We start from the raw sequence: 22,543 nt of genomic DNA, 5'->3' as shown, positions 1-22,543 counted from the left end.
AAGTGATCACACAACCCCTATGCATCAACACTGCCCCCAACCCTATGATCGACGCATCACAATGAACCATAAAATCCTCGACATCCTCCGACAGGGTCATAATCGGTGCCTCGAACAACCGCTGTCTCAAGGTCTCAAAAGCTGCCTGCTGCTCAGGCCCCCAGCGAAATGTAACCGTCTTCTTTATCAACCAAGTCAAAGGAAAAACTATCTTGGAGAAATCCTGGATGAATCTCTGATAATAACCCGCCAAACCAAAGAAACTCCGAGTCGCGGATGGAGACCTCAGAACCTCCCACTGCATCACGACCTCGACCTTGATAGGATCGACCAGAATACCCTTCTGGTTAACAAGGTGCCCTAAAAACTGCACCTGGCGCAACCAGAACTCACACTTGGAGAACTTTGCAAAAAGTCTATCCATCCTCAATGTCTCCAACACTTCCCTCAAGTGCTCCTCATGTTGCTCCTGAGTCTTCGAATATACCAAGATATCATTGATAAACACAATCACAGACCGGTCCAACATCGACCTACACACACGGTTCATGAGGTCCATGAACGCGGCTGGAGCATTGGTGAGCCCAAAAGGCATCACCACGAACACGTAATGACCATAAAGTGTCCGGAAGGCTGTCTTATGCACATCTTCATCTCTAACCCTCATCTGGTGATAACCCGATCGCAAATCAATCTTGGAGAACCAAGATGCACCCTGAAGCTTGTCAAAAAGATCATCAATCCTTGGGAGTGGGTAACGGTTCTTCACCGTTACCTTATTCAGCTACCAATAGTCAATGCACATGCGATGAGACCCATCCTTCTTCTTCGCAAATAAGATCGGTGCTCCCCAAGGAGAACTGCTTGGTCGAATGAATCCCTTGTCTAATAACACCTGCAGTTATATAGACAACTCCTGCATCTCGGGAGGAGCCAACCGATACGGTGCTTTGGTTATCGGAGCAGTACTAGGAACCAAATCAATCATGAACTCAACCTACCTCTCCAGAGGCACCCCAGACAAATCCTTCGGAAACACATCCGGGTAATCCCGTACAATAGGCACATCATCCGCGGTCGCCTTACCCTTATCCCGGGTATCCACCACATAGGCGACAAATCCATAACAACCCTTCTGAATATAGCGTCTGACCCTCACTGCTGAACACAAAATCGGCCCACGTTGAGATCTCTCCCCATGAACCACTAACTCTCCCCCACGTTGAGATCTCTCCCCGCGAACCCGAACTAACTGCATCTCACAATCGATCACCACCCCATTAGGGCTCAACCAGTCCATACCCACAATAATCTTGTTCCCACGTAAAGAAATGGGAACCAAACCGAACAGATACTTCTCGTTGAATAACTGAAGATTACAACCCCCGTGAACCCTCACAACCCGAACAGACCTATCATCTGTGATATCGATATCTAGAGGACAACCCAGCTATCCCGGAGCTCCGAAAAACCTTTTGCTAAGCGCAAGCAATACAAAGGATCGGGTAGCCCCCGATTCAAACAATACCAAAGTAGAAATACCATTCACTAGGAACAATCCTATAATAATACACATAAATATAACCAGACAATACAATATAAATAAAGAGATAAGGTGAAGATACATACCTGTCACCACGTCGGGAGCTACACAAGCCTCCTCGACTGTCAGCTAAAAATCCTTACTCTTCACCGTAGGTGCATCTGCCCGGACCTGGCGGCCGTCCGTAAGAGTTGCAGGAGCGGGTGCTGACACCGGTCCTGCTGCAGCCAAACTCGGACAATGAGCCTTCTTGTGGCCTTTCTGATTGTATTGAAAGCAAATCATATCAGATACCGGGGTGGTGGTGGTAGTAACAGTGCAATCCCTGCTAGTATGACCTGTCCGGCAACACTTTAAGAAACCCGAACAACCGACCCTACACACTTCCTCGTGCACCTTGCCACACTTGCCACAACGGCTCCGACCCTGATGGCCTCTTGACCTAGAATAAGATACCTTGGGCCTCTTGCCCGAACCCTCAGCACTCGTAACATAATTTGGCTTCCTGTTCTTCTCCATCTCCAGATCGATCTCCCTCTCCCTAGCCCTCTCTATCATATCCTCTAACGTCTTGCAGTTGGATCGGCTCACAAACTGCCCAATATCACTCCTCAACATCTCATGATACCTACCCTTCTTCATCTCCTCATCTGCTACATATTGCGGAATCCAAAGTGCCCTCTCCCGAAACATCACGGTGATCTCAGCCACCGTCTCAGTAGTCTGGCGGAGATCCTGAAAATCTTGCGCCAACTGTTGCACCTCAATCACTGGTGCAAACTCAACCTTGAACCTGGTCACAAAATCATCCCGAGTCATCAAATCAATAGCCTCATCACCAACTGCGCGCCCGACTGCCTCCCACCAATACCGTGCCCTGTCCTTCAGAAGACAGGAGGCAAGTCTGACCTTTGCCCCCTCGGGGCATGTGACAACCGTCAAAATTCGAGTCGGTTCTAGATTTGACTAGACTTAGTTGCACATATAGGCACTACACATACTAGACTTAGTAACTAGAAGCTAAGTTATAACCTACTAGAAACTTGGAAACAATTAGAATCAATGGATAGTGTACTTAGATTTCACATTGATATGTGAATTCTACATCTACTGAGCTGTAGTGACTATCCATATTTGGGTCACTCTTTGACTCGAACAACATTTCATGAATCATATACACACATCATGCACTTGACCTAGAAGTAGAAGTTAGGTCAAAGTCTCATAGAAACTTAAGTCAAAGTTGAAGAGTAGGACTAGTATACTTGATTCCTCAATTTCGCTTGAATCTCGAAACCACTACATAGAATGCCAATAAACCGATAAAATAAGTTACAAACATTATTTATAACTATAAAAGAGTTATAATACCATAAAATAATTTGAAGTCTCAAAGATACAATTCACTTTGATATCCAAAGATTTATTAAACTCCAAAAACCCTAAAAACCCTAAAACCTAAATTTCATAAAGTTTAACATCAAGAATTATATAAATTTTTTTATGAAACTTATAAAATTATCTTAAAATAATCAAGTTGGGAAATATAATCAAGGAAATTATAGTTTAATGTACCAACATTTATCCTTATTTTATAAGTGGAAAATCAAGAATTTTATAAAACAATGTAAAGCTTAAGCATATTTTATAAAAACTTTAGAAATTTATAAAAATTGGGGGAAATGATTTGAATGGGATTTATGAGAGAGAAATCCTCTCTCCTCCTCCCAAAAATCGGACTCCCTCACTTCATTTTCTCAAGTCATTAATCAATTTCACTCACCCACTCCATCTCTTTCTCTCTCACACTCCCTCACTTCATTTTCTCTCTATTCTCTCTTCCTCTCTCCCTCAACCACGAAATTCTCCAGAAAATGGGTCATAGAACACACCATGAACTCTAAATCTTAATCATCTTGAGGTGTTCTTAAAGGTAAACCCGAAAATCATTCATTTTCCTTCTCTTTTCCTTCAAGTTTTACTTGTTTTTCATGGATTTTCTCCATCTTCTACTCCATTCTAATGAAAGATCATGAACACATAAACATACACACACACAAACTCACGGTTTTGATGATGATGGTGGTAGGATTTCACCCAAAAACAGCATGCATGTTGTTAATGGTGAAATCCAAGGACCAAAACCTAAGTCAAAATCAACATAATGCACTTTTCTACAAGTTTTGGGTAAAAATCACCACATGCACCCTAAGTTTTCTATCAAAAACGATTTTTGAACATTTCAAAATCATGAATGGTCTTCAAAACAACATGCATGTGATGATCTTCAAGCTTAGATGCTTGATGATCAAAGTTTGTTGTTAAAAGCTTTCAAATATGTTAATGAATGATTTATTTCCAAATAAATATCTAAAACTCCTTTTCTGACCAAATCCGATTTTCCCAGATTCCCACCAACAAAATACGATGTTCTACAAATTTGCAGAAAATAATTCACTTTTCTCGAATTATTATAATTATTTCAATAATATATGGCAATAAATCATATAAATTACTTTATGAGGTCTATAAATCCTAGGTAAATTCGTGGATGACTCCTATGCTAAATAAAGACTTCTCATTAAGTTTCATCGATTATTGTTACTGTTTAGCGTGGTTTTGAATTTTCTTTTTGTTTAGCCCCAATAAATCATAAAACCACTTTAGACAATTTGAAAAGGCTATCTAACAATTTTCGCAACTTCTACCAGAGGTTTAAGACTCAGAAAAATATTTTCAAAATTTTTCATAATGCATTCCTATTTTTCCTTGATTTTGTTTGTATAATGGACTAAAAACAGGAAAAATAGTTCTACTCATCCAAAATTCATGAACATTTACCAGAACACCTTGTAGTACATTAGGATCCTACATAAAATTTTTGATGATTTTTCTCTTCTGTATACTATTTTTCTCCTATTTTCTAAGATTAAATACACTTAAATACACAAAATCAGATTCCAGTAGATAAAAACCACCTTTGAGATTTTTCCCAGATTATTTACACTGTAAATGAACTTTACAAAAATTTTGGTAATTTACTTTAACTGTTTAATAATTATTCTCCAATTAATGATTATTTAAGAGGATAAAACAAAGAAAAATAGAAAGACTATTTGAAAAATATCTTTTATATTTTTCACAGCTTCTATATGTATAATAATAGTGTTACAAAAAGTTTGGGCAATTTTGGAAACTGTTTTCTATTTATTTCAATTTTTATTCGAATAAATGCTCAAAAATCATAAATTTGGGTTAAATAGTTTGGAAATCCATTTTTATATTTTTCCCAAATTACGTATGGTAATAACACTTGTAAAAAAAGTTTGGTGAATTTTTGAAACTGTTATCTATTTATTTCTATTTTTATAGAATAAATACACAAATATTAGAAAAATTGTGTTAAACTTTTTGAAAACACATATTAATATTTTTCCTAGATTATGTACACTGTAAAATAGTTACACAAAAATTATAAGAATGTTTCATGATAATTTACTTTTTTTCCATGATTTTATGATTATTCATGGAATTAAATGGTGAAAAATAGTTAGACAAATCAAAAATTCAAGAAAATTTATCTTAAGGTCTTTGACTTCAATTAAAACTGAAATGCAAAGTTTGGGAAAGTTTAGAACTAAATTGATTTAGTTTTGAATATTTAATCATTGGAACACCTCTAAAATGTTAAATATTAACATTTCAATAATGGAAATTTTCCACTTAAATTGTTATATAAAAATTGATTCCTTGAAACTTAATTTCCACAGAAAAATGTTTGTAACTTATCAATATTAAATTTTGACACAATATTGGCATAATTCTATTGTGGTAGTATGTATACTAGTGTTAGATTTCGATTAGAGACTCATTAGTGTGTAACATCGTTGTAGGAAAACGATAGTGGTACGAGTGGAGCGTAGTTCAAGGCACCATTTGCATCATCTCAATGCATTGTGAGTATTCACACACTCCCCTATTTTCAGTTTTTATGTTTTGGGGTGGAAAAGCATGTCCCGAAAAACTATTATTTGTTCGTTGTATTTAAATTGATTTGTATCAAACATGATTGCTATTTTATTGCTATATCTCTCTATTATGTCTATGCAACACGGAACATGAGAACTTATCGTCTTAAGGCCCTTCCCTTACACTTTTCTCTAACCATTAACTCTTTGAGCCAATGGTCATTGTGGATAGCGCTATTAGGAATTGACAACTCCTCACTCGTCCGATTGCTAGAGTGCATGATACCATATAATCTATGGAACGATAAACATAGATCTTGATAGGGCTTCAGTCATAGGCTTGGTTGAGAACTCATTGTTTGCTCATACACATACAAACTTGTTACTTATTATAGCAACACACTTGTTTATTAATTATAGTAATGAACTTTGTCTCTCATTACAACAACGAACTTTTATTACTGAAAACTTATATACATGTTTTAGCAATCAAATTGTTTGCTCCTTGTAGCAACGAAATTGATTGCTCATTTTAGCAATGAAACTTGTTTACTCGTTTGAGTAACGAACTTTATCTTCCATGAGAATATGAATGTTGCATCTTATTTGGGCAACATACTTTATCTCTCATGATGACAAAGAACTTTGTTTTTTTTACAAACTTATTTACTCATTTTAACAATATACTTTTATTATTGGAAACTTTTATCAAAACTTTGATTTCAATTCATGGAACCAATATTATTTTGTTTATCTGTGAGTACTCACCAACTATTTTTATAGTTGGCGATCGTTTTACATGCTTTTTTAGGGATCATCGAGTAAGTGGCACTTAGGGACACTTCACTTTTAGGAGCATTCGCATGTGTTGTATTTCAATTTACATTGTAATTTCTTTTAAAAGCTGTTCAAACTCATTGTAAATTTGTAATGATTTTTAATACTATGGTTGGTGTTGTCTTTTAACTTTTGCTATGAAACCCTTTATACTGCCACGCCTCGTGTTTCCGCTTTAGCGGGGTGTGACAGGGCAACTGCTGGTGCAAAAGGCGTGAGCAACATGTAACATACACGTTCAGTTATCGTGTTTTGTTACTTTAAAAATAAATAATATTATGAAATAGTATATGAAATTGAGCGTTGAGTTGTAACAGATAGTTTTTACTAGAATTGAAGTAAAACTATGTTTAGAATCACTCGAAAAATATTGGAAGTCTTATGAGCTTCCAATCAAAAGTCAAATATTGAAATTTAACGAAAATATAAAATTTGAAATAAGTAAAAATTTTACTATTGAAAGTTGTAAAGAATCTCGTTAGAAACATTTAGGCGAAAACCTCATCGAAATCCGAGTTATAACGAAGAAGTTATGACTATTTGAAGTTTCGCGACAGAACCGACACAATGCCTTATGACGTAAAAATTAAGTTTTCGATAAACTACTTTTTAGCTTTAGTAATCTAAACGAAAGTCGTAGTATTCGTTAAACCGAGAATTTCCATAAAAAGAACGTCCAAATCTGACTTCGTATGAGGAAGTTATGATTTTTCTAACTTTCGGAATAGCAGTAGACAGCTAAAAACTCGAAATAAAGATCGAGTGATTTTTAGCCGACACAACCTAAACGAGAATTGAAGGTCTCATCAATAGTAGTACAATGGTAAAAAGACAGACGAAAACGGACGTCAGATGAAGAAGTTATGAAATTTTAACAGACTTTTCCTGCCTCGGCCCGTTAAAAATATAATATTAATATAATATTAAAAATAAATTCAAAATTAGCCGACGGAGTCTAAATGAAAGATGTAGAGCATAATCTCACCTACGCGTGGATATAAAGAACGTCAAAAACGGAGCTCGTATGCGAAAGATATGGATTTTTGAAGTTCGGAGCACAAACTTCGAGAATTTGACTGCATTCACGACGTGAACTCAATGAACGACGCGTTTCGAGCCTAGAAGACACACGACAAGCCTAGGGGATGACCGGGATCAAACCTCACGATGTGAACAAGCATGGTTCACGTCGTGAATCTCAAAATTTCACCTTATAAATAGAAAACGAAGCCTTCGGGATTTGTTGGCTAATTCTGATATCTCTCACTCTCTAAACCTTCTTTAGCCCACTTTTAACCCCCCGAAGCCCCGGTATCATCCCCGACACCCGAAGCAAGTCCCGACGCCTCGAAGTTCCCGAGAAAATCATATTTTCAAGTCGAAACTCTGCCCGCGTAAAGCCAGATTTCAACTAAAATCCCCGGTTTCGTCACAGAAAGTCATTTTTTAGAGGCAAAGTGCTGCCCAAATTCATCCCCGGTTATTTCACGGTGAGTTCAATATGTAGGAACAATTGTATGTTATGTGTTATATGTTCAATGTGCTTTCCCGTGTTATTATGATAATAAGTTATACCTTAGACCACGAAGTGTATGACATAAGCATCACTTGGGTACAGGTATGTAGCCTCTGGCCGTATAGAGCATGTCTCGTAAGAGAATGACTTCTACCATTATGGCATTGGCAGAAGGCTAGACAGGGCTGAAAGCCTACAATTTGCTAGCCAAAATGTTTATTCATAAATTGGTTATTTTTCCATGGCATATGGGCAAAAGTCTTATTGATGTATATCAAGTATTGAAATTGTTATGTCTCATTGATTGTATATCTTTGAATCAGATTATTCGTTGATATGGAAAGCATGTCATATGATACTCATCTGCCATTGTTGTTCTTTGTATCTCTTTGCTTCTGTCATATTGATATGTATATGGCATAGCGTTATATTGTATCTATTATTGAACTCACTAAGCATCACCGCTTACCCCTCTTAGTGTTTAACAATTGCAGTAAATGAGAATCCAGTATCGTCATATACTGTTGGAAGATTTAGAATAGTTTATACTATTACTTTTTTTTACTTGGGTTTATGTATGTATATGAATAATAGATTCCTGGGTAGTTATGTAATAAATATAACACTTTGTAATATACTAAAAACTTAGTCGGTTTGTATCCAATCTTTTGTAATCAAATTATCAATGTAAAATATTATTTTTGAATATGCATGTAGCATGTTTTGGAGTGACAATGTCTTTAGTACGAAAGTAAGGGTTCTTTTACAACATCCGCTAAATACCTCCTGCTCGCTATCAGGTCCTTCGCCCTGTGATAGTCCAGAGCTCCACTTGCTCGGAACTCCCTGAAGGTCAAAGAACGCGCTCCCACCAATTCTACCATATCAGAACGAAACGAGCTTAACTACTCATCCATAATATCTAGAATGCCCTCCTTGACCATAGAAAAGATCACAAGAGTCTGCTCAAGAATGCAACGCGTAATCTCATAGGAGATGAACTCCCTAGTCTGATCATCTAGCTGCCCGGCTCCAGAAGCTGAGCCCAAGCCCTCTCCATCACCAGAACTGCCAACGAGTCTTCCCCGCAGAGTCACCATACTGAAAATAAGCCTTATAAATCATTAGAATAAGAATCAGAATATATCGAGGGATCACAAACTCTTCAAGCTTCCTGGTTTCATCATAACTCTCCTTGAATCTAGTACGGATCCTCTGCTTCCAGTAGTACGGGGCCATAATACCTTCCACATCTATCCATACTTTCCTCAAAGATTTCCTTCAATCCGCTAAGTCACCCTATATCCATAGAATTAACGCTCATCCAAATAAGGCCCCCAACACAAAATCCCATCCTAGGTTTTCCTAGGGCAACTCCACACCACTCTCCGCCATCAGCTACAGATTGAACTGTGACATCCCCTAATTTCTCGGCCAGAAAAGACCGATTTAATTTATGCTTTTTAAAATAAAATCAGAGAAATCTTTTCAAAAGATGTTGCGGAAAAGGTCCCCAAAATAAAACATGATAAAAGTTTATCAAAACCCTTCTTTAAGAAGGTATATATTTTCCATATATATCAAAACCTCGGGATGTCATGTTCCGATACAGATCAAAAGCATAAACAAGACATTATAAGCCTTTCAACAGTTATTTACAACTATTGGCCTATAATCCAAAAATCTCTCCTCATCCTCCGACTATGCTCGGGGTCCACTACCTGTAATCATAAAAAGCTGAGTGGATCAGGCTTGGGAGCCTGGTGAGCATATAGGGTTTTCAACCCACAATAATAATAACTTATTAAGTTCACCAATTAACAATAACCCTGATTACCCATTCCCATTGTCCTCACTTTACGTCCCTAAACACCTAACACAATGGACTTAGCCTAAGGAATATCATCGGGTTGGACACTACTGCTAAGGGGACTCCTCAGCCATACATGTCCTAAAGGCAACCATGAGGGGGATTGGAGTACACCGATGAACATTTAGTTCATCAACACCTACAAGTTGCGAACTTGCTAGTGTACCACTGGACTGTCTAGAAAGGTCCGTGATCGTCATCTATACTCTGCTAGACGACTACAACACCACCAACAACAACACCGACACCAATGCCTCTCATCATTTTAACACCCACCGACTATTTTGTCTACCCATGTTCTACCCAACATATGTGTAGATAAAATACTTATACAGTTTAAAACTTGTATAAAACATCAATTCAACAGTCACCACAAATAAACAATTAACATATTTACACATAACACGTATTTTAAGGTAAATACTTCATATCTATGTGTAAATTGAAAGTAACTACACACTCACATGATTTGATGATAATCGGGCAGCAATTCGTTTCCTAAAACGTTCGTTTCTAATAAAACCGGGAGTTTTATTGAGAAACCGGGCTCTACAAAGGTCGGGCTTCGAAACCGAAAAGATAAATTTTCCGGGCTTCACAGGCACTTCGTGGCGTATTCCGGGGCTTATAATCGATACCGGGGCTTTGGGGGATGTTAAGATGAAGAAAATATGAAGAAAGGGGTGAAAGATGGTGATTTTCTAAATGTATCCGAGAAGGCTCGCAACCTTCTATTTATAGGGGCCGAAGCTTCTGATCCGACGGCTGAGAAGCCTCCAGGTGGCGAAGATCCGAAGCTCGCAGGGGAAGGCTCGCACATGGGCTGCGCGTGCGAGGGGGCTGCTGGCAGTTCCTGATTGGACCGAAGTCTGAATCCGAGGAGGGGGTGTCCGTGGCTTCATGCAAGGGCTCGGTCACGTGAAGGAGGGTACGTGTCGCCTTCTCAGTGGACCACTACAGATCAGGCTAGGAGCTCGGATGACTCAGCTGCTCGGACACGTGGCTCGTATGACTCACCAATTTTGGACACGTGGCACGTTCTAAGCGAGGGTGACGTGGCCGAAGCCACCTATGCGAATTTTCTCGGTTTTTGTGCAAAAACTTCTAAAATCCATAACTTTCGCATACGAGCTCTGTTTTTGACGTTCTTTATATGCACGCGTAGGTAAAATTACGCTCTATAACTTTCGTTTAGACTTCGTCGGCTAATTTTGACTTTAATTTTTAAATTATTATTTTTAACAGACCGGGACAGGAAATCCGTTAAAAATTCATAACTTCTTCATCCGACGTCTGTTTTCGTCAGACTTTTTACCGTTGTGCTACTATTTACGAGACCTTCAATTCTTGTTTAGGTCGTGTCAGCTAAAAATCACTCGATCTAAAATTCGAGTTTTTAGCTGTCTACTGCTAAGCTGAAACTTCGAAAAATCATAACTTCCTCATATGAAGTCAGATTTGGGCGTTCTTTTTATACCTACTCTCGGTTTAACGAACACTACAAGTTTCATTTAGATCACTAAGGCTAAAAAGTAGTTTATCAAAAACTCACTTTTTACGACATTCAGCACCGAGCCGGTTTTGTCGTGAAACTTCGACAAGTCATAACTTCTTCGTTACAACTCGGATTTCGGCATTCTTTATATATCCGTAATCCTTTTCACGACCACTACAACTTTCTTAATAGATATCGGCTTTATCTAAAATTTATTTTCGACGCTCTTTTTTATTCTTAATTAATTAACTCCTAGTAATTAAGCATAAAACACATAAAACACATAGAATTCACATAATTCCTTTTCATTTCTTCAAAATGAGTTACAAAGGTTAACCTAGACTATCACCTTAATATTAATGCCTAGGCTAGAAACACGAGTGTTACACGAACTCCCGCTAACTTCCTCTAACTAGCTCATGAAAACAATTACATATCACTAAAACAAGATAATTCTTCGAATGAAATGTCTCACACTACAACGGTTGGACTTAGACAAGAGCTGCGCAATAGAGTTAAAACCTAACCTTCTAAAATTATTTAGTTCCCATAGTATGTAACTTAGCATATTCGCTTACTAGTTAGCTGAAGCTAGTGAGAACTCCTAAAAGCACAAAGCAATCATCATTCAAACATCAAGTAATTAGAACCAAGCATCACCTAATCAGGCCATCCTATCATTGACTGATCAGTACTAGCATGCAAGTCTACAAGCTCATACAATAGGCATACAAAGGCATCTCTCCTAGCATTCTATCATGCAAAAACTGAGCAGATCCTTAGCCCTACTAGCATGCGATTCACAGATCAAATAATATCAAATAACATGTATGGGTATTTTGGGAAAAATTACTTGAACTCAGTCGATTATGCACCACACTCTTTCTTGTATTAGAAAACTCTTTTCTTAAAAATACATTTAAAAAACTTTACCAAATCCTCAGTTTAAGTTCATACACACCCGAGAGTATGTGTGAATCCCTCAAACCAAGGCTCTGATACCAAGTTGTAACATCCCAAAAATAAGACCATAAAATTTTTTCATTTTTAGATTAATAAAACAACAAACCATATCATTGTCATAAAACCAATGTTATCAAAATGTATCAATACATCATCAATATCAGAGTAAATCACAAAATGCGGAATCAAGTGGTGTGTGCTCTGCAATCATCCCGAGCTCTTCCCTTCGGAACCAGAAGTACCTGAAACATAAACTGAAAATCGTAAGCACCAAGCTTAATGAGTTCCACAAAAACCACATACCATACACATATAAATAAACACATAATGGGCCCCGCCCAACATCGAGCCCCGCTCGGTATACATATCGGGCCCTGCCCGACATACATATATACATATAACATATAAACACATACACATGCAATAATCACAAAGATACATAGCATACAAAATGGTCATCGGGCCCTCCCGGTAGGCATACGAGTACATAACTCATGCAAGATTCACGCATACATCTAACATCCTAACATAACAAAATCATGGGCCAGCATTGGTGCCTTCGACCCGCTAAACATGGTGAGGAAACTCACCTCACAATGCTGAATCTCACAGATAAGTCTCTGGCTGCTAGCCCGCTAAACTGCAGTTCCTTTATAGGTTCAAATTGTTCCTTCTTTGATTCCAGTTTTTCATAAAAAGAATGGTTTCAATCTCTGCAATTTCTTTTCTATACCAATTAAATTAAAAATCTATTATCTGGGAAATCACATTTCATCAACGTTGTTTTCAATTTCTTTTTCCAAAACACCTTTAAAACTCACTCTACAAAAACTAGCTCCATACCCATTGAGTGAAAGTCATTGAAGTAACATCATACGTCTTTGGATCCTTTCATGGAGATATATTACCGAAGAAGAAGCATCTGCAGAGGTCTAGAACAAGAAAACATCGTTAAAACTTAAAATATGACATTCATTTACAATTAATCAGAGAAAAACTGAGTCTCAAATTCCATTAATGAAAAGAAGATAAATAATGAAAATACATCACATACATTTTCAAGCATGGAACCGACATATCTATAATTATGAGAAGGAGATGCATCACCAACCTTATATAAAGAGGGAAGATTAAATGAAAATTTTGAACGAAATTTGGACGGATCTCACGAGAAATGAAAAATTTCGAATGAAATTTTTAAAGGAATGATTAATGGTGCAGTTCAATACTTTTTAGTGCGGATTTTTTTGGTGCGGTTCATTGTTTTTTAGTGTAAATTGTTTTTTGGTGTGGTTTCCACATGATTTTTTCTTGCGGTTTTGGGAAACTGCATCAACAAATGCTTTAATGGTACGATTTGAAGAAACCGCACTAACAAATGCTTTTAATGGTGCAGTTTCTTGGTTTATTGATGCGAACAAAGTATTTAGGTGTTTTAATGATGTAGTTTGGGCTGCCACAACACCAAAAAAAAAATCTCATCGGACTATTAAATACGTTTTATACTAGTGATCAGATGTTTGTAATTAACTTTATTTAAGACATTAAAAAAATGATATACATATACTTATGTCATGAGTTTTTACAAAAGATAAAAGCATTTTATTACATTAATGTTTCCCATAATTTTTTTTATTAAAGACAAACATTATTTCTATGACAAATTTCCTGTTTTTCATAAAATCAATGTATGTCATTGTTTGTCTGGCATTCATGGTCACTTTTAAGAGTGGGATCGATGGGAAATTTAACCGCAAGTTGTCAAGTTGTCATAGAGTGCTCTTTCTTAAAGGGCGATGACGACTTGTTAGGATACCTTCTTTTTTAATCCATTTTAAGTGTTTTGTATAGTAGGAACAACATCATTTTATGTTGGGTTTGTGAAAAATATGTCGCTAGATTGAGACGCATGTGGTTCGCTATATAAAAACATACCATCCATTCCGAACACAATAAGATCAAAACCTCCCTCTTAAAGGGATTTTCAAGCAAAGCACTCCTTTTTATGATTTTGATGCAAGAAAGGTATGCATGTTTAATTGGTTTGTTCTTTTAAACAGTTTGATATTAAGCCTATTAATGTTCTCCCACACGATAGATAAAATTCGTTAGACGATAAGATACTTTAATATAGTTGGTCTTTATTTAAATTGAGGCTATATATATATTATTCAGATTGATTGTGGATGTAATTTCATATAAATTTTCGAAGAAAAATTGATGTTAAGATGAATTTTTATATAACATTACATGTTTAAATAATTTTTTATGATATATTAGTCCTCTAGGTTCATTTTATAAGATTTTTTTGATGAAATATTATTGTTTAGGTTGTTTAGATGAAATATTAGTTTAGGTTGTTTGTCGATGATTTATTAGCTTATTAGTTGTTTAGGTTGCTAAGATTTCGGGTAAACAATTATTTTAAGAACAACTTACACACGCATACACCATCAACCTTTGGTTGAAGGACACATATGTTAAAGCTACAACACCTAGATGCATTAGTACAACACTTAAATGCATGTGCATGAGTTACTTAGTTAATTTTATGTTTATTTTTTTATTTTCAGCTTTTAGTGGGTAGGTACTTTATTGGTAGAAGTTACCTTGTAGTTGTCAGTTTCTTTTCTTGTGTAAGCCTCATAAAGCATGCTCTGTTCAGTTGTTTTCACGTTAATGCAGAAGTAGTTTTTCCTTCTTCTTGTTTGTGCTTTCCTGTGTAATCTTATTGTGTGTAAAAGTGTGTGTTCTTTTAGCCTTCAAGTTTAACAAACTGGTATCAGAGCCTGGTTCAATGGCTGACCTTCAAACTGCTGGTGGAGTGAAGAAACTTAACAACCAGAATTACAACACGTGGTCTACCTGCATCATGTCATACGTGCAAGGGCAAGATCTTTGGGAAGTTGTAAATGGGCAGAGACAAGTCAACCGGAGGCAGAAGACAACAATGGAACCTTACACAAGTGGAAGATTAAAGTAGACAAGGCCATGTTCGTTTTAAAAACTACAGTTGAAGAAGATATGCTGGAACATGTCAGGGATGTAGTGACTCCAAAGGAGGCTTGGGATATATTGAAAACCCTATTCTCTAAGAAGAATGATGCTGAGTTACAACTTCTTGAGAATGAATTACTATCTGTGTCTCAGAGGGATATGACAATTCCCCAGTACTTTCACAAGGTAAAGTCTACATGCAGAGAAATTACAAAGCTTGATCCTCAGTCACAGATAAGTGAAACAATGATGAAAAGGATTATAATTCACGGTCTAAAACCAGAATTCAGAAGCTTTGTAGCAGTGGTTCAAGGTTGGGCCTCTTAACCTTCTCTCGTTGAATTTGAGAATCTCTTAGACAGACAGGAAGCCTTAGTGGAGCAGATGAGTGGGGCCTCGATTAAGACTGATGAAGAAGCCCTCTATGCAGAAAAGGGTAAAGGAAAGTATCAATCACAGTCTAGTCAACACTACAAAAAGAGCACTGATAAAAATAAAAACTATGAGTCGGGAAAGAAGACTCGTAAGTTTGGAAAAAGAGAACCATCTGAGGATAAACAAAAAAACCATCGTTCCAACGAACGATTTCCTTTCAAGTGTCATAATTATGGCCAAAAGGGATATATGGAATGCAACTGTCGATCAGAACAGTTGGAAGAGGGTAATGTTGCAGCGTCTTAAGAAGAAGAAGCCTGGGACGCAGAAGCTTTGTATGCACAAGTCAAGGACGAAGTGGCGTTTAGTGCAACTGCTGAAAATAGTGAAGATAGTCTTGATGAATGGATTGTTGACTCTGGATGTTCACACCATATGACCGGAGAGCATGAGAAACTTCAAGATTCTATCAATTATGGCAGTAGTCGGGTGGTTGTGATAACCGATAACTCTAAACTCTCAATTGCACATGCTGGCAATGTAGTGTTTCGTCCAGAAGATAACAACAAAGAATTGAGACTACAAATTGTCTACCACATTCCGGGTATGAAGAAGAATCTTCTTTCAGTTTCACAATTGGCCTCATCTGGTCACTATGTGTTGTTTGGTCCGAATGATATGAAGATCTTCAAAGAATTCAAAACTCGGTCAAAACCTATTCTAAAGGGACGACGGGTTGGTTCAATCTATGTGATGTCGGCTGAGATGGCGTATGTAGAAAAGACAAAAAGCAACCGAAATGCAGACCTGTGGCACATGAGATTAAGTCACGTGAGCTATGATATACTTGACTTAATGATGAAGAAACAAATGGTGAAAGGACTTCCTCTACTAGAAATCTGAAAGGATATTATTTGTGTTGGGTGTCAATTTGGAAAAGCGCATCAACAACCCTTCGAAAGTTCAAAGTATAAGTCAAAATCTCCCTTAGAACTCGTTCATTATGATGTCTTCGGACCTGTGAAACAGTCATCAATCAAAGGTATGAGGTATATGGTAACTTTCATTGATGATTTCTCAAGATATGTATGGGTATATTTTATGAAAGAAAAGTCAGAAGTGTTCATGAAGTTTAGGGAGTTCAAACTTGAAGCTGAGAGCGAAACTAGAGGTAATATAGGTTGTCTACGCTCATATAATGGGGGAGAGTACCTTGCTGATGAATTCTCAATGTACTTGAAGAAACACAAGATTAAACGACAACTGACTTGTCCCAATACGCCACAACAGAACGGAATTGCAGAGAGAAAGAATCGTCATTTGTCCGAGATTTGTGGCAGCATGTTACATGATAAAAGCGTACAAGGGCGTTTCTGGGCAGAAGCTATGGAGACTGCAGCTTATGTAATCAATAGAATACCTCAACAAGGGCTCAAATACCTGTCACCGTTTGAAAAGCTGTGGAATATAAAGCCTAATGTAAGTCATTTTTTAGTGTTTGGTTGCATTGCTTATGTTTTTATGCCTAATCATCTTCGTAGCAAAATGGAAAAGAAGGAAATTCGATATATTTTTGTGGGATACGATCAAGAAAGGAAAGGATGGCGTTGTTGTGACCCAACCACAGGAAAGTGCTACACTTCAAGGAATGTTGTATTCAATGAAGCTTCATCATGGTGGTCAAGAAATCGTGAAGTACTTCCAGATTCAGGTCTATTTAAGGATAAGCTTGAATCCTCTGATGTCAACTTAAAACTTGATGAAGTAGATGTTATTATAGAGGATGATGAAGCTCAATCCCAAAGTTATTGACCATGGCAAACCAGTAGTTTTCATCCAAGAATCAATAATGAAGACGGTGGTGAAAATTTGAGTTTGAGAAGATCATCAAGACCAAAGAAACCAAATCCCAGATATGCAAATGTTGTTGTAATTGAAGATGTAGCAATAGAACCTGATTCGTACCAACAATCTTGCCTTAAAAAGGAGTGGATCAATGCCATGGAAGAAGAGTACACTGCTCCATTGAGAAAGCAAACTTGGGAATTGGTTCCTAAACCAACCATTGCAAAGCCAATATCTTGTAAGTGGGTTTAAAAAGTCAAACGGAAACTGATGGTTCAGTAGAAAGGTTGAAGGTTCGACTTGTTGCACGAGGTTTCTCTCAAGAATACAGGCTCGATTACGAAGAAACATTTAGCCCTGTAGCAAAACTAACCACAGTGAGACTTCTACTGGCCTTAGCTGCTAGTAAAGGATGGAATATGTGGCAAATGGATGTGGGTAATGCATATTTATATGGAGAACTTGATCGAGTGATTCTAATGGATCAAACTCAGGGCTTTGTAAGTATAACCCATCCACAATATGTATGAAAGCTTAAGAAAGCCCTGTATGGACTAAAACAATCACCAAGATCCTGGTTCGAAAAAATTACTGAATTTCTCGAACATAACGTATATTCTATAACCGCTTCTGATGCAAGTCTTTTTGTTAAAAGTAAAGGAGACAAGGTTGCTGTAGTTCTGGTATATGTAGATGACCTGATAATCACTTGAAACTATGATGAAATGATTACTCAGCTCAAAGAAAATCTCTACACTCGGTTTTATATGAAAGACTTGGGAAGTTTGAATCATTTCCTAGGTTTAGAGTTGAGCTACCAGGTCCAGCATGATGTGATTGTTTTGCATCAAATGAAATATTCCACAGACCTATTAAATAAGTTTGAGATGTTAAATAGCAAGCCAGCTGTAACACCCATGGATGCAAATGTCAAGTTTAGTGCAACGGTAGGTAGAGAATTGGAAGATGCTTCAATATATAGAAAAATTGTGGGAAGCCTTATATATTTAACTCTAACAAGGCCTGGTATAGCCTTTGCTGTTGGAGTTTTGAGTCGTTTCATGCAAAATCCAAGAAAGCCTCACCTGGATGCAGTACGAAGGGTACAAAGGTATATCAAGATGACACTAAACTGGGGTATTTCTTTCAAGAAAGGAGAAGAAAGCAAGCTGTCAGGCTACTATGATGCAGATTATGCTGGTGATGTCAATACACGTAGATCAACCACAAGTTACTTCTTCATGTTGGGATCTAGTGTGGTAACTTGGTGTAGTAAACGACAACCTACAATCTCGTTATCAACAACGGAAGCAAAGTATAGAGCTGCTGCAATGGCAGCTCAGGAGTGTGTATGGCTAGTACAGTTGCTAAAGGATCTTAAACAAGAGGTGAACTATATTGTACCATTGGTCTGTGATAATTTATCTTCTATGCAACTTGCTGAGAATCCCACGTTTCATGCCCGAACCAAGCATATCGAGGTACACTATCATTTCATTCGTGAAAAGGTGTTACAAGGTGACATTGATCTGAAATATATTAACACCACAAAGCAAGTTGCAGATTCCTTGACAAAAGGTTTGGCCAGCAAGAAGTTGTTTGAGTTCTGTGATGCTATGGGAATAGTTAAATTAGGTGTTGATGGGAAGTGTTAAAAGTACAAAACCTAGATGCATTAGTACAACACCTATATGTATGTGCAAGAGTTTTTAGTGGGTAGTTACTTTATTTGTAGAAGTTACCTTGTAGTTGTCAGTTTCTTTTCTCGTGTAAGCCTCATAAGGCATGCACTCTTCAGTTCTTTTCACGTTAATGCAGAAGTAGTTTTTCCTTCTTCTTGTTTGTGCTTTCCTGTGTAATCTTACTGTGTGTAAAAGTGTGTGTTCTCTTAGCCTTCAAGTTTAACAACATATCCCGTTAACTCCACGTACCGCTAGGTCAAAGACTTTTTTTATGGACGACATTTTTATCTTAAAATAATTTGTGGTTATTGAAATTGTGTATGATATGGAAATGTGTATTGAAGTTTTATATAAAAGATTTTTGTTATTAAAATTTGTTTAGAAAATTATTTATGTTATGAATTATTGTAAAAAAAGTTTATGTTAAGGAATTGTGGAGAATTTTTTTACAGAGAATCTATATCCAAGTCATAAAATTACGTATAGATTATTTAAGCATGCGTAATATGAATTTATCTAGTATGTATTGTTTTGTTTTAGTTCTACGTTTTATTCCATGGCGCAAACATATTAACTTATTTTACTTTTAATGTATCTGACAAACTTTTCATAACCAGGCCACTTATAAATCTACTAACAAAATTCATTAGACAAGAATCAAATAGATTTTAGTAATTTTTCTTCTATTTCCAACTGATGTTTGTAAACTGGTGCAATAAGCATCTTTTGGGATATCTGGTGAGCCTAAACAGTAGACAGTGTTCCTTTACATATATAGGATGCGGCGAACGGGGTTCCTTTAGAATACAAAAGAGATCACAACCTTTTGGGAATCCCCACTAGCTATCGACCTTAACCCTTCACATTTGTCAACCCCTTAATTAACCATATTTAGGAATATGAACCCTTCTGAAAAAGTCAGACATTCTTGTTTCTTTTATCTGCCGATGCCTATATAAACTCTACCACGATGATCACTTTTCCATAAAGACATCAGCAACACACAGATATAAATCGTATATCACATTCGAGAGAAGTAAAAGAACTAAGAATACAATGCCTGAAATTGAAGGTTCTCCGGGCACCTCGATGCATGGAGTCACCGGCCGGGAACCAGTGCTGGCCTTCTCTGTTGCCTCTCCGATGGTGCCCACTGATACCACGGCGAAATTTGACCTCCCCGTGGACTCTGAACATAAAGCAAAAGTCTTTAAGCTCTTCTCATTTGCAAACCCTCACATGAGAACCTTCCATCTCTCGTGGATCTCTTTCTTCACCACTTTTGTCTCTACCTTTGCGGCGGCGCCACTCGTTCCCATCATCCGGGACAACCTCGATCTCACAAAAGCTGACATCGGGAACGCCGGTGTTGCCTCCGTTTCCGGTAGTATCTTCTCGAGGCTAGTTATGGGTGCGGTATGTGACTTATTGGGACCTCGTTACGGCTGCGCTTTCCTCATCATGATGTCAGCGCCTACCGTCTTCTGCATGTCTTTCGTCAGCGACGCTAGTGGCTACATAGCCGTCAGATTCATGATCGGATTTTCTTTGGCTACGTTCGTGTCGTGCCAATATTGGATGAGTACCATGTTTAACAGCAAGATCATCGGGCTGGTGAACGGAACGGCCGCTGGGTGGGGGAACATGGGTGGTGGAGCCACGCAACTCCTGATGCCGGTGTTGTTTGAGATCATCAAGAAGGCCGGGGCAACGCCGTTCACGGCTTGGAGGATCGCGTTTTTCATACCAGGGTGGCTTAACGTAATCATGGGGATATTTGTGTTGACTCTTGGTCAAGATTTGCCTGATGGTAATCTCGGTGCTCTACAGAAGAAGGGTGATGTTGCCAAAGATAAATTCGGCAAGGTAAACCTTTATACCTAATTAGGATGGCTAAGCCATTCATCATTTATATACCTTCCATTTATGGTATGTCCTTTGTCTCTAATTTGTTTCTCGTTTTGTAGGTATTGTGGTATGCTGTGAGAAACTATCGAACATGGATCTTTGTACTTCTCTACGGTTATTCCATGGGTGTCGAGTTGACCATTGATAATGTGATCGCAGAATACTTCTATGACAGGTTTGGATTTGTTTTACACTACACAAATGTTTGATTATATGTGCAATTAAATTAATTAAATAAACCTTGTTTTCCATTGAATTATTTACAGATTTGATCTAAAGCTTCACCTTGCCGGAATCATTGCTGCCTGCTTCGGAATGGCAAATCTTCTAGCTCGTCCATTTGGAGGGTTCACATCGGATTACATGGCCAAACGATTTGGAATGAGAGGTCGACTCTGGAACCTATGGCTACTCCAAACAGCTGGCGGTGTTTGCTGTGTCTTCCTAGGCCTAGTAAACTCGCTACCATTAGCCATCACCTTTATGATGCTCTTCTCCATCGGTGCACAGGCAGCATGCGGAGCCACCTTCGGCATCGTTCCCTTCATTTCCCGGCGGTCAATGGGTATCATCTCTGGTATGACCGGTGCCGGAGGGAACTTTGGATCAGGGCTAACCCAATTAATATTCTTTGCGTCTGCCTCATTCTCGACTGCCAAAGGGTTGTCTTATATGGGTATCATGATCATACTTTGTACACTTCCTGTAAGTTTTGTTCACTTCCCACAATGGGGAAGTATGTTTTTTCCGGCCAGTCAAGACATCGTCAAAGGTAGTGAAGAGAATTATTATATTGCTGAATGGACGGAGGAGGAGAAACAGAAAGGGATGCACCAAGCAAGTCTTAAGTTTGCTGAGAACAGTCGATCAGAACGTGGAGGGAAAGTGGCATCGGCTCCAACACCACCCAACGCCACCCCCAATTATGTTTGATACTATTTGATTCCTATTATTGAATTAATACAAAGATTGGTTGTTTAAACAACAATGTTCTATTATCTTTGACATGTAGTTATAAGATGCAAATCTGATCCAATTGGCAGTGCTTGCAGCCATCAGATGATGAACGTGTAAGCATTCTATGAATTGAAAAGGCTTTGATGAATTTATTTGGACAGTTTTATGAAATGTCCGAGTTACAAGCACTACAAGAAATCTTGGCATTACCGGCGACTCCTTTAGCGGCGACATGTAATTGACGCGTTACATTACCCCATCCGTCCGATTTGTTTTCAATCCAATGGTTGTAGAGGAAAGCGAAAACGCGCTGACTTTTCCCTCCAAGTTGTCGCCGCTATTGCCTGTCGCCGCTAATACCCGTGCAGATAATCCCTTTCCAGTTCCCTTTTCCGCGACATTTTCTCCTGCTGTTTCTTTCCTTCTCTCGCTCTCGTTTCTTGTTGCTGCTTCTCATTTTCATTCACCAGTCGACTAAGTGGAGAACGAAGATTTAAGTCGGTGCTAGCCCCTCCTGCCGCCACAAGACCGCCACACCTTCCCCCAAAACCGGCGACCATTGATCTCAATTCGGAAATTGCCCACAT

At 38.0% G+C, this 22,543-nt stretch overlaps 1 protein-coding gene across 1 annotated transcript; it reads left to right on the top strand.

Moving 5' to 3' along the window:
* The first annotated feature begins 20,093 nt into the window (after positions 1-20,093).
* Positions 20,094-22,151, top strand: LOC145157239 (high-affinity nitrate transporter 2.1-like). The gene is made up of 3 exons (XM_079076307.1): positions 20,094-20,957; positions 21,059-21,174; positions 21,266-22,151. Exons 1-3 carry the CDS (start codon positions 20,148-20,150, stop codon positions 21,930-21,932), a joined length of 1,593 nt encoding a protein of 530 aa, XP_078932433.1. The 5' UTR covers positions 20,094-20,147; the 3' UTR covers positions 21,933-22,151.
* Positions 22,152-22,543: the final 392 nt, after the last annotated feature.

Source organism: Lactuca virosa, chromosome 1 (genome assembly GCF_052849685.1).
Source record: "Lactuca virosa cultivar CGN04683 chromosome 1, Lactuca_virosa_CGN04683_v6, whole genome shotgun sequence".
NCBI lineage: Eukaryota > Viridiplantae > Streptophyta > Magnoliopsida > Asterales > Asteraceae > Lactuca > Lactuca virosa.
This window is presented reverse-complemented; position numbering and strand designations above follow the sequence as displayed.

What these genes read in the sequence shown, in the direction of transcription:
- LOC145157239 (XM_079076307.1), top strand. Translation starts at nt 20,148, where the DNA reads ATGCCTGAAATTGAAGGTTCTCCGGGCACCTCGATGCATGGAGTCACC. An exon ending in CCAAAGATAAATTCGGCAAG is followed by an intron (nt 20,958 to 21,058) that starts GTAAACCTTTAT and finishes CTCGTTTTGTAG; the next exon opens with GTATTGTGGTATGCTGTGAG. An exon ending in GCAGAATACTTCTATGACAG is followed by an intron (nt 21,175 to 21,265) that starts GTTTGGATTTGT and finishes AATTATTTACAG; the next exon opens with ATTTGATCTAAAGCTTCACC.